At 39.8% G+C, this 13589-nt stretch overlaps 1 protein-coding gene across 2 annotated transcripts in view; it reads left to right on the top strand.

Moving 5' to 3' along the window:
- The window catches only part of LOC122557182 (amine oxidase [flavin-containing]-like), an 80157-nt gene that overhangs the window by 15552 nt on the left and 51016 nt on the right, over nt 1-13589 (top strand). For both annotated transcript variants that reach the window (XM_087992096.1, XM_043704583.2), the window contains exons 2-3: nt 2426-2520; nt 3838-3975. In XM_087992096.1, coding sequence (XP_087848222.1) covers nt 2426-2520; nt 3838-3975 — 233 coding nt within the window. The remainder of the gene's footprint in view (nt 1-2425; nt 2521-3837; nt 3976-13589) is intronic.

Genomic DNA, 13589 nt, shown 5'->3' with positions numbered 1-13589 from the left:
TGAATTGTAGTATGAGTTGCCTTTTTTTGTTATTATTTGTTTTGTAGAGTGGTAGTTAGTTTATTGTAGTTGTTGTTATACACTCAGATTGTTATACTTCATGTAATTTTATAATTTTGTAAAGAATAAAAATATTTCTCAATAAAAAAAATCACTGAATGGTTGGGAGCACAAGCTGGTGAGTACTGCACAGAGATAGCTCTGTGGCTGACTATAGTGTCAGCAATCAGGGACATTGCCAGATGAGCACCAAGCAGGTATGTGGGAGGTAACAGCATTCAGCAATATGCCTACCCCCTGACTGAAGACTTCTGATCAGCAAGAAAAGCTTGCAATGCAAGGCAAGGCAAGGCTAGATAGGGATGTTGTGAGAACATAATAAGGTGATAAGTGAGCAAGTGATCAACCCTAAGATGGAACCTGGTCGAATGTGTCAGCTGGGCACTGCAGGCCTGCAGAGTGTCCCTGTTACAATCTTTCGATTATCATCAGCAGTTTAACCTGAAGTACACCTCTCAGCTTCCTAAATGTCCGGCAGGTGAATCAGAGAGGTGCCATGAAGATTCTGAGGGGTTAATTAATGTCAGAGGTAAGATGTGTGCAGCTGGTGCCTATCAATTATGCCCTGAAATGTTGTCACGTGGTGACCAACATGGAGCTCCTTTGCAGCTAGAGGCAAATTGAAGTCACTAGGTACCTGCTTTGTCTGCCATGTCAAAATCTTTCAACATCCAATTTCTTTGAGGTGGACGGTGGGATAGAAATATTAATGAGGTGAGTTTTGTATTTAATAAAGTCATTAACAAGCACTAACCCCACTTAATAAGCAACTCACCGCTGTCTGCCGAGAATCTTGTCTTGAAACTTGAAACATCATTAAAAGGTGCAATGATTTGTTGCCAATGGAAAAAGGCCTTACTGGAGTTCTTGTGTGATTCTACCAGATTGCATGTCATAACCCATTTTGTTCAGGCCTCTATTAGATTCTGCCTAGTTAGTTGCCAGGAAAATGAAGTTGAAGCTCAAGGTCAGCTCTGATCATACTGAATGCAGAGGAGCGTGATGGGCCATTTTGGCCATTGTACAGAGTTCTTGTGTTTTTGAGCCAATTCCTAAGTGTGCCCATCAGCAGCATTTTATTATGTTGTGTCAGTATGAATGCAATGCAGTTTAAACAGAGAACAGTACAGCACAGGAACAGGTTCTCTGGCCCACTATAACTGTGTCGACCATGATGCCATTCCAGATTAATCCCAACTGCCTACCTCTGGTCTGTTTTCCTCTATTCTCAACCTTCATGTTTCTGTCTAAATGGCTCTTGAACTTTGTTATTGTATCTGCTTCTACCACCTCCCCGAGCAGCATGTTTCAGATACCTACTACCCTCTGTAATAAACTTACCTCGCTCATCGCCTTTAAAACTATCCCGCTTTATTTTAAACCTATATTCCTCAATATTTGACATTTCCACCTTGGGGAAAAAAAGTTCTGTGCGTCCACCCTATCTATGCCTCTCATACTTTTGTCAGGTCACCCCTCAGCATCTGATACTCTAGCAAAATCAATCCGAGTTTGTCCAATCTCTATGTTCAATTATAGTTAATGCACTCCAATGTAGGCAACATCTTGTAAACCTCTTCTGAAACCTCTCCAAAGCTTCGACATCCTTCCTACAGTTTGGCGACCAGAGTTGTACACAGTACTCCAAATGTGGCCTTATCTAATTGCAACATGACTTTCTAGTTTTTATACTCCTTGCCACGACCGATGAAGGCAAGCATGATGCAAGATAACCCTTTAGGAAGGATGTGATTGCAATGGTGGAATTGCAGTGGGGATTCACCAGGTTATTACCTGGATTAGCACAGTTTAGCTATGAAGAGAGGCTGGATAAGCTTGGGTTGAGTTTTCTTTAGAGCAGGGAAGGCGGAGGGAGGTTCCAGATTGAGGTGTATAAGCTTAGGAGGGAAATGGTGAATAGAAAGCAGCTGCTCCCCGTAGTTGAAGGGTCAATAATGATGGAGTTAATTTCAAATGAAGGGCAGGAGGTTTAGAAGCAATATAAGGAAAAACATTTCATCCAGAATCTGGAATGCACTGCTTGGGAGGGCAGTACAGGCAGGAAACCTCCCAACCTGTAAAAAGTATGTGGATTTGCACTTGAAATATCATAATATTGAAGACAATGGACCAAGTGCAGTAAAGTGGGATTAAGGTGGATAGGTTGGTATAGGATTAATGGGCTGAAGAGCTCTTCTGGGACTCTATGACTCTAACAGCTGATAAATCTGTTGAATTAATAAGGGATGACTTTTAATTCATGATTGTTTGTATATGATCAATTTATTTTCTGGTCAATTCCAGGATTTTCCTTGGCGTGTAGGCCATCCTGTTCCCATCTTATACTGTTGTCTTTACTCACCAGGTCTTTCAGCTGCCAAACTCCTCATAGAGAAGGGCCTCAATGTGGTGGTTTTGGAGGCTAGAGATCGTGTTGGAGGAAGAACATACACTGTTCAAGTAGGTCATGAAAACAACTCTACCATTTGCACTTTGGGATTGCAGAGGTTTTGAAAATATAAGTTTGCATTTTGGGTTATCAAAAGGAATCCAAAGAATTCAGGGCCTGTTCTCTGGTATGCTGGTAAAAAGTAAAAGTTGTTCTTTTGGCACTGTGATTCATGGGAGCATTCACAATAATTGCCACAAAATGAGTATTGCAAATTCTGAACTTTTTTGCAGAAAGTTGATGTGAATTAGAGGCGAGTGAGTAGTCAAACACCTATGAATACAGCCATTACCTGTTTGACTGATAGTTCAACCTATTTGCCCAGTGTCATACAGACTGTAATTAAGCATTTTCTTGAAAGCTGTATTTGAAAGTTAAACATCATATTTACTTCTCCTAGTGACGCAATGGGACAGATGATGTGATTAACCACTCTTGAAATGTTGTTGTGCTATGTACAACAGAACCTTACATGGAGTGTGCAGAGGTTTCATTGTCACCAATATTTTTGCAATCCTAATTGTATATGTGAAAGCATTGTGAGTAAAGCTTCATAACCATACTGCAGCAAAACTCACCTGTTATAAACATGTCCTTCAGACAGGGATAATTCAGTAAGTTGGGAAAGAAATTCTGGCTGCCCCACTCATCTAAATTGAAGACTGTGTTCTCAAAAGGCCAGAGTTGGTGGCCCTAATGTCTTTCCTTTTTTGAAAAAGGAATTATTCATTCAATTGCTTGAAATTCCATCTCCATGGTATTAGGGCACCCCAACCATTTTATTCTGAATATGCTAGACTACCATAAGATTTCTGGGCTCCCTTACCTCTCTTTTTTTACAGTCATCTATCTCACTGCTTAACAAATTTACAAACATGCCTTTACAACAAATTCTCATTGTTCTCCTTTTCTCCCTTTCTTTAAGGCCTTCTTTTATTTGTCTCCTCAATATAAAGTACTTTGAAATTTTCTTGCTGGACTGTAACCTGGAGAAGAATGTATTTTATTATTGTTGCACCGCTTGATACAGCTTTCAAACCTGGTCTCTATGTTGTTGAACTGGAGGGGTTTTCTGCTCCCAATTGCTCTCAATAAATTCTTGCTCGAGCACATAAGTGCAAATATTGTGCAATGACAGAAATTGTCTTGCCTGCGATATCCACTCTGTAGTAAAGCTTGTCAACAAATATTGCCAAGATTTGCACTCCATGAAGTGCAATTCCATATAGCAGAAGGACGCCAGAACCCAGACCAACAGGAGAGTAGACAAGAAATTAAGAAAAAAATGCCACAGAAAATAATGCAATTAATTTAATTATTTCTTATAGGGGCCGGAGTTCCAGTATGTTGACTTAGGAGGAGCATATGTTGGGCCTACGCAAAATCGGATTTTGCGTTTAGCAAAAGAGCTGGGTATAAATACATATAAAGTTAATGAGAAGGAACAACTGATTCACTTTGTGAAGGTAAAATGTTCTACTTCATATTAGTTGTTTTGAACCTTTCTGCTACTGATAGTATTACATACAAATGTTAAGTGTAGCAAATTAATAACATTAGGTGTAGTATTAAATGCGGCAACTTGGCGACATTTACCATCTTTTCACATTGTGTTCCTCCACCAAAAGACAGGGGCAATAATCAAAGATACAGGTGATAGCACATCCAAGTTCCACATCCAAGTTCTGGAGCACTTCCACCAAAAACTCTTGAAATCTATGTGAGAATTTGATGGCAGGATAAAATCATAAAACAATGAATTTCTCTCTCTATGTGTCTGTGTGTCCTGTATGAAAGACTATATTTAACTCCACTAGTGAGTCAGAGAGTCATAGAGAGATTGAGTGAATCAATGAGTAAGTGAGTGAGAGAGTGACTGTATCTCCCCACTGCAGTAGCACATCGGAGATCAAGCCCTGCTATTCCAGGCATCATCACAAAAGTTAAATATAGTCTCCTGCATGAATCACTCCAGACAGGACAAACAATATCAAAGTGATCATAATAAGAAGATGTGAACAAAAGAGCGCCACAAATGTTTACACTGTAGATCACCCCTCTTGGGAAAACACAGCAGTTGATTGGCCCACGTGGAGGATGGCACTGAAATTTGACTCAGCATTTTGATTATGATCTATGTCGAGAGTGTGGTGCTGGAAAAGCACAACAGGTCAAGCAGCATCCGAGGAGCAGGAGAATCGACGTGTTGGCCAAGACCCCTTCATCAGGAATGAGGCTTGTGAGCCGAGGGGGTAGAGAGATAATTGGGAGGGGGATGGTGCTGGAGTAAGGTAGCTGAAAGTGTGATAGATGGTTGGAGGTAAGGGAAATGGTGATATGTCGGATAGGAGGACGGAGTGAATAGGTGGGAAGGAAGCTGGGCAGGTCATGTGGGTGGTGCCGAGTTGGAAGGTTGGAATTGGAATAAGATGGAGGGAGGGGAAATGAGGAAACTGGTGAAGTCCGTATTAACAACATGTAGTTGGAGGGTCCCAAGGTGGAAGATGAGGTGTTCTTTCTCCCGGCATTGAATAGTTTGGGTGTGGCTATGGAGGAGGCTCAGAACCTGCATGTCCTCGGCAGAGTGGGAAGGAGGGTTGAAGTGTTCGGCCACAAGACATTGGGGTTGGTTGGTGCGGGTGTCCTGGAAGTAGGCGTCCTGTCTCCCCAGTGTAGAGGAGACCGCATCGGGAGAAGCGGATACAGTAAATAACATATGTGGATGTGCAGGTAAAACTCTCATGGATGTGGAAGTGCTTCAGAGAGGACGCCTACTTGGAGAGTGCTTCAGTGCACATCCATTAGAGTTTTACCTGCACTTTCACATATGTTATATACTGTATCCATTGCTCCTCTACACTGGGGAGACAGGATTCCTACTTGCAGAGCGCTTCAGAGAACATCTCCGGAACACCCGCACCAACCAACCTCACTGCCCTGCGGCCGAACACTTCAACTTCTCTCCCACCCCACCAAGGACATGCAGGTCCTGGGCCTCCTCCATTGCCGAACCCTAACCATCTGATGACTGAAGGAAGAATGCCTCATCTTCCGCCTTGGGACCCTCCAACCACATGTCATCAATGTGGACTTTACTAGTTTCCTCATTTCCCCTTCCTCCACATTATCCCAGATCCAACCTTCCAACTCAGCACCTCCCTCATGGCCTGTCCATCTTCCTTCCCACCTATCCGCTCCACCCTCCTCTCCAACCTATCACCATTACCCCCACCTCCTTCTACCTCCTTCTACCTATCACACTCTCAGCTACCTTCCCCCTGGCTCCACCCCCCCCCCTCCCATTTATCTCTCTATCACCTCGGCTCCCAGTCTTATTCCTGATGAAGGGCTCCTGCCCAAAACGTCGATTCTCCTTCTCCTCGGATGCTGCCTGACCTGCTGTACTTTTCCAACACCACACTCTCAACTCTGATCTCCAGCATCTGCAGTCCTCCCTTTCTCCTGATGATGATTGATGTCAGCACAAACATGTCTAGAAAAAGGACAGAGGTGGCATAACTGCAACAAAGCAGCAACAAAGACAGCATGAACTGCAAAATATATCAAATGTTTCAGTCATGAGAGGACCCACAGGAGACACATAGGTTAGACATAAACAAGCAATGAAGAGTTTGTCAAGAAGATACATTACCTAAAGTCGATTGTAGACTTACGACGTAGCATATTGTGGACATTGTCATGAAGTCCTTGCAGTATCATATAAATGCACCTACAGCTGCTTCAGAAGAATAATTTGTCATGTTGCTCAGGTTTAAGCCTTTCAACGTAATCTTACCCTGAGAGTATTGGTAATAGTCTGAGTTGTCTTCAGTAATCTAGTAAGAAGTGTTACACTCCTAGAACATAAATGTTGACTGTCTTTAGTACCTTTCACTAAGTTAAATTCTTTGGGGTAAATTTCCTTACAGGATCTTTCAATGTTCTACCAGATGAGATGGACAGAAATCCCAGAGAAATAGTATAAATAGCCATTAAATATTGACATCTTAAAATACCTTTGTCCAATAGAACATGGATCGTGACTAAACCTACTAAATAAATTAAAATGGAAAGCATTAAGAAGCAGTAAAAAAGGGAGCATTCTTCCTGTTTCTGAGAACATTCCCATCCCTCCTTGACATGTTAACTGCTTATTTCAGACTTGTTTTTAAGTGTGTAACTATAAGTTTCTAAAATGTATTAGACAACAAATCTTTAGGTTTACAAAACGATATTTTATTGCCTAACCACATTTTGATGTTGTGACATTAATTCTGAGTCAAAGTTAACACAATATATAATTCAAGCTAGGATCCCAGTCCTGATGATTTCATACCCTGCCCTCTTCAGTGCTAGACTTGAGAAAATGTACAAATCTTATTTTAAATACTAAAATGTTTCAGAATAAATAAAACTGGTTACTAGCAATGTATGATCTTAAGTTGAATTTAAATTTTGTGTCTTAAGAAAGGGAAGACATGGTTCATTTTCATTTTAGATTTGTGAGCCTAAGCTGTGTTGATAAAGTGCCTGCAGGTCTGTTTTGATTAAATGTATTTTAATGAGGTTTTACAAATTTATCCGACTCACTATTCACTTCAGCTCTTGAAGTCAACTGTTTTGTGCAATATTCCCTCTACGTTTAGTTGTTCTTCCATGGACTTCTGAATTCTTGGTCCATGTGAACAGAGCAGAAGTCATATGGTGGAAGGTGATCAAAGGTGCATGGGGTTTCTCAGCTGCTACATGAGCACCAACTGTGCAAATTCAGGGAGCATTGGTTCACTGCATGACTAAACAAAAGAGAGAAATGAAAGAAAAATGCTGTCCCATTGCCTAGTGACATAGTTGCAGATATACAAAGATGTTGATCCAGGAAGACTCTTCAATCAATGTGGCTGCATTGCAGCTGGAAGCTGAGTTTCGAAAACTCATGTATTTGTTCTGATTTAAAATCTTTTGTCTGGAGTTTATTTTAGGTATTTTGGGAAGGGCAATCTTTTCAAAGGAAGGAAAGGAAGCATCTTCCAGCGACTGCATAAATTCACCTTAAGGAAACTGGTTGCAGCTATCCCAGCTGAGAATGTGCCAGGAGCTCTAGTGAAGAAAGTAGCGGCACTGTCCTGATGGTTAAGCCTTTGTAAGGATATTAGTGGGATAAAAGAAAGTGTGAAGTTGTATGTTTTTCAGATGTCTGTCATGAAATATTTCCAACATTTAATTTCATCTTGGGTGATATAGTTAATGGTTTTTCTTGTTTAATAAATGTTTATTCTCATTCTAAAGGTACACTGGCAGCCTTTTGTGATTGCATTCAATTACTTTCATGGTTTTAAAAAATGTTAGGATAAAACAAGACAGATTTCAGTTTGGGGTCTGACTTGTCCAGTATCAACATCTGTTCAGATCATTATAATCTCAAAAGGGAAATTTTGTTGTATTCTGCCTATGACTACTTTTATTTTTGCATTTTCATTTTAGAAAAAAAGAACCTTGTGTTTTCTTTCTTTTTTGAGGTAAATGCCAATGTATTTCTCCCACTGCTTTCCAAAGAGAAGTTGCCCTTTCAGGTCTTGTTTCTTGTTTTGTTGTCATGGATGCACTATAAAAGTAAAAGCCCTGCAGCTAGGCTGTCATCTTTAATACATCAGTTTAGATGTGCTGATATCCAGCAATAATTCTTAAAAAGTTACTCATTGCAAGACTGAGAGGCAATTTGTCATTGTACTTAGAGGATTATCTTCTTGCGTAAAACCAGCCCAAACATACACCTGTTATATGTTGGAGTTTATATCAGGGTACACGAGATGACCATTTAACACCAACTAACTTTGCACAAGTAATTTGACAATGTATTGAAGTCGTAGGAAAATATGCATGGAATGAATGAGCAGTCATTAACTTCTGCAGATATCCACTCCATTACTCATTTCTTATGTGCATTGCATGTTATTATGTGACGTTACGGAAACTGACGCTTTGTACCTGGCCTGTAATGGACATCTGTTGTACTGTGTTGTATTGCAGAATTCTGTTGTACAGTGGGATTCTGGCAGGTGAGTCTCAAAGTTAGTATGCAGGTACAGAAAGTGATTGGAAAGAGAAATGGAATATTGTTGTTTATTGCACGGGAGTGGAGTCTGAAAATAGAAATATTGTGTTACATATCATTAGTGAAATCACATCTGGAGTTCTGTACATGGTTTTGATCTCCTTATTTAAGGAAGGATTTACTGTAAATGCATTGTGAACAGTTCAGATAATGTTTATTTGACTGAGACCTGGGGACTATGTTATTGGACAACTTAGTAAAGTTGGGTTTGTATCCTTCAGAGTTTAGAAGAATAAGAGGTGATCTTATTGAGAAATGGATAGAGTGGATGCTTCAAGAATGTTACTCCTTGTGGAATAGACTGGATCTAAGGGACACAATTTTAAAATAAGGGGACTTCTTTTATGGTAGAGATGAGGTGAAACATTTTCTCTCAGAGGGTTTGAATCTTTGAAACACTGTTGTCCAGGAATTGGTGAGGGCAAATAAACTAGTTTTCTTCGGGTTTTAAGTACTTTAGCTGCAGAGAGAAATACACTACCTTCCTACCCAGCCTGCAAAGGCTTTTGGCTATCTTGTTCACACCCACAACCATTCTGCTGCCTGGGAGCCAATCACATTGTTTATGGCAGGCAGAATGTCTTTGTCATCTCCTGCTCCTCGAATGCTGCCTGGCCTGCTGCGCTTTTCCAGCACCACACTTTTCAACAAATATGCAGGTTAACATACAGGTTCAGTTGGCCGTTAGGGCAACAAATACAATTTTAGCATTCATTTCAAGAGGGCTAGAATACCAGAGGAGGGATGTACTGTTAGGGCTGTATAAGGCTTCCATCACAACACATTTGAAATATTAGGCCCTATGTCTCAGAAACGATGTGCTGGCCTTGGAGGGGGTTGAGAAGAGCTTTACAAGAATGATCCCAGGGATGAAGGATTTGTCATATGAGGAGTGGCTGAGGGTCTTTACTCGGAATTTAGAATAATGAGGGGGGATCTCGTTAAAACTTACAGAATACTGAGAGGCTTGAATACAGTGGATGTGGAGAAAATGCTTCCCCTAGTAGAAGACACTTAGGACTCAAGGGAACAGCTTCAAAGTAAAGGCATGACCCTTTGGAACTGAGATGAGGAGGAATTTCCTCAGTCAGAGAGAAGGACTCTCTGCTGCAGAATGCTGTGGAGACAAATCTCTCTTTAAGTCAGAGATAGATAGGCCTTAATTAGAGCAGGGATCAAGCTTTATAGGCAGAAAGACAGGAGAATGGCATTGTGAAACATATCAACCGTGATTGAATGGTGTAGCAGTCTTGATGGGCTGAATTGCCTAATCTACATTGCTCCTATGGTCTCATTTGATTTGATTTATTACTGTCACATGTACTGAAATACTTTGAGAAGTATTGTTTTGTGTGCTATCCAGACAAATCATACCTTACGTAAGTATATCAGGGTAATAGAACAAAATGTAGAATATAGTGTTACAGCAAACAAGAAGGTGCAGAGAAACATCAACTCTAAATTTTGAGAGGTCCATTCATAAATCTGATTACAGCAGGTAAGAAGCTGTTCTTAAATCTGTTGTTACATGTTTTCAAACTTTTGCATCTTCTGTCCAATGGAAGAGGGTGGAAGAGAGTGTAACTGGGGTGGGAGAGGTCTTTGATTGTGTTGGCTGCTTCCTCAAAGCAATGAGAAGTGTAGATGGAGCCAATGGAAGGAAAGCTGGTTTTTGAGATGGACTGGGCTGCATTCACAACTCTCTGTAATGTCTTGCGGTCCTGGGCAGTCGCCATACCAAGCTGTGATACATCTGGATAGGATGCTTTCTGTGGCGCATCAATAAAAGTTGGTAAGAGTCCATGTGGACATGTTGAATTTCTTTGGCCTTCTGAGAAAATAGAGGTATTCGTGTGCTTTCTTGATTGTAGCTTCGACGTGGATGGACCGGGATAGATCATTGGCGATATTTACTCCTAGGAACTTGAAGCTCTTGACCACCTCAGCACCATTGATACAGACAGAGACGTGGCCTCTACTCCGCTTCCTGAAGTCCTTTGTTTTGCTGACATTGAGGGAGAGATTATTGTCTTTATGCCACACCACTAAGCTCTCTACCTCTTTCCCGTACTGTGTCTTGTCATTGTCTGAGACTCAAGCCACTACTGTGGTGTCATCATCAAATTTAAAAATGGAGTTAGAGCTGAATTTGACCAAACAATCATGAGTGTACAAGGAGTATAGTAAGGGTCTGAGTACCCCACAGTCTTGCAAGGCACCAGTGTTGGGGATTATGGTCTTATGGTATCTGTCCATCTGCAGTTAACTGCCCCCAATGCTTGAACAAGCAACAGTATAAGCAGCACTTAATAAAACCATTGGTAGCTTATTCCCCTTTCAGAATTATTAGTTTTGAAAGCAGTTCCTTTGTCTTTTCAGTCCCCAGTCAAAACTACAGAAAAAAATTAAAGGATACCGTCTTTACAATCAACAATGTTCTTATTGGGTGGCACAGCAGGCTTGAGGGGCTGATGGCTACTCTTGCTCATAATTTATTAGTTCATATATTCTATTTTAAAAGTATAGAGTATTGGATTTTAAAATGTGGCTCCATTGATTAAAGACTGACCAACTTTTCATAATTATGCAATCAGTTGTGGGAGAATTGATTGAACTCTAAAGTATTTGAGACCATTCATGAAGAATGAATCGGTTTTATAGTCATGTAGTTTGTTTTGTGAATGGTATTACATACCACAATCCTGTTGTACATGTATCTATTGTCAATGTTTTGTACAGTATTATAAGGGATTGATCCATATATCAGTATTTGTGTTAGGGATACATATTTGTGTTTATGGATCATGTGAAAAACTGAAAGATATTGAACTGTTTGGACACTACTTGAATTTAAAAGTGTTTTTGCCAATAGTTTGAAGGGATCCAAGTTCTATCTTAGTAATGCGTTCAATAGTTTAATGTGGGCTATGATCTACCTGCTGCTGACAGAAAGTTGAACAACTTTTGAACACAACCAAAAGCTTTGAGGGTGATAAGAAGTGGAGTTTGTTTCCCTTATTTGATGGAAAACCTGTCTTTGGAAGACACTATGGGTCCACTGTGCTAATGGTTGCAGAGCAACTCTTTCTGGATATAATTTCTGTTCCACAAACCTGGAGAATTAGTAGGAAAATAGCCTTAAAAGCAGTAGTAAGAGTGCAAGTCTCACTCTCCTCCCCCCAGTCCCCTCAAACTGCATCCCCTCCCTCTCAACTGAAGAACTTAAAAATTGATAAAGCTTTTGCATCTCAGTATCTTGACTATCTTGTACACCCTGAGAAGCTGATCTGTGGCCATTATCCAGACACTTGGACCCAATTTCAATGCAATCTAAACCAAAGCACTGTTTAGAAGATTCTCTGTCACTAAGTCATTTTATCAGCAAGAAATGAAGTGGACTATGAGAATTCATCAAATTCTATCTTTTGCTTCTCAGACCATTGGTCAATAAGGGTATTTTTCTTTTGTCATTTTAAAAATATCATCTGTACAAAGTCTTTGTTATTTTTTGTATTTTGTTTTATGGAATTAAAAGGGGATCTAGTTCTAATTTGGGGTTATAGCTTCAACATTAATCAGTTTTGCCACTTGTATTTAGGGATGAGCTTCATTGTACGTTGGGAATACATTTCGATATTTAGAGACAAACTAAAAAGAAACTGGAAAGTTTTGATATGTACAGTATTTTGTAGAATGAAGAGGGTTTCTTCCCATAACATTTCTTAAAAATGAATCCAATGCTTTAATATGTTAGTGATTTTTGAGAAGATTTGTAGCTCAGGTTGATGATAAGCATGTAAGTTAGCTCGCTGTGCTGGAAGGTGTGTTTTCAGATGTTTCATCACCATACTAGGTGACATCATCAGTGACTTCTGGTGAAGTGCTGGTGGCATGTCTTGCCTCTCTATTTATACATCTTGGTTTCATCAATGGGAAATCTAACAGACATAAGAGGTCATCACATTTCAATTTTAGTCTCCTGACACTTGACCCTTTTGCTATTTTGCCCTTTTAAAGAAAAATACATAATTTCTGCAGAAACTCACCTTTTGTGCTGTGTGAGTATATTTGTATTTGGGATTAAGGGGATATATTTTAATGTTGGATCACAGCTTTGGTGTTAAGTAGGGTTTGTAAGTAGGGAATAAGTATTGTTCATAGTAAGTGGATTGTTTCATGATCTTTAAAGAAGAGTGGTGGGCATTTCTTTTATTCTGGATGGTAGTACAAAAGGGAAGTTATTGGATATTTTTGAAATTGAATCAGTAAGCTAATGGTCCAACCGGTGGAGTAGTGGGACTTGACTATCAGTTCATTCCTCCCATCACAGTGATAGTATTTATTCTGAGTTGATTATGTTGAGTTCATTAAAAAAGCATGGTGTAAGTCTTTTGTATTTTGGATAATAATACCAAAGAGAGAAAAAAAATCGACCATTTTGGTGATTAGGTACAAGGCATTAATACCAATGGTGTGCCTCATGGAGAATTGGGACTTCATTATTTGTGTACTCTTCCCATCCGAATTGAAACAGCTGATAACAATGATTACAGCTGTTCTGCTTACCTGTTACACAGATCCCACATCGAAATGAATTCAGTAACAAAGATACTAGAATGACCTTCTGTCTCCTCTACATGTTACTTCAATGTTACTGACCAAGATTGTGATCTTTGTTTGGTGAATACAGACCTATAACATGCAGGGACTTAAAATCTGCCCATCAGTAGCAGAGAGTGGAGGACACTGGTACCTGTTACAGAGGACTAACCATGACCTTTAACATCTGCCAAAACGTAAATGATGCTTTTGCTATGTAAGATATATTAGATATGAATTAATACATATGAATTATATGTATGAAATGAAGCTTAAAACATTAATTAATGTAAAAATTTGAAGTTTTAAACGGTATTATATCCAACGAACCCTAAAACTCAGACCTTCAATATTTACAATTCTGTTCAA

Source organism: Chiloscyllium plagiosum, unplaced genomic scaffold (genome assembly GCF_037043375.1).
Source record: "Chiloscyllium plagiosum isolate Xiang-an unplaced genomic scaffold, Cpla_swu_hap1 HiC_scaffold_11, whole genome shotgun sequence".
In the NCBI taxonomy this organism is placed as follows: domain Eukaryota; kingdom Metazoa; phylum Chordata; class Chondrichthyes; order Orectolobiformes; family Hemiscylliidae; genus Chiloscyllium; species Chiloscyllium plagiosum.
This window is presented reverse-complemented; position numbering and strand designations above follow the sequence as displayed.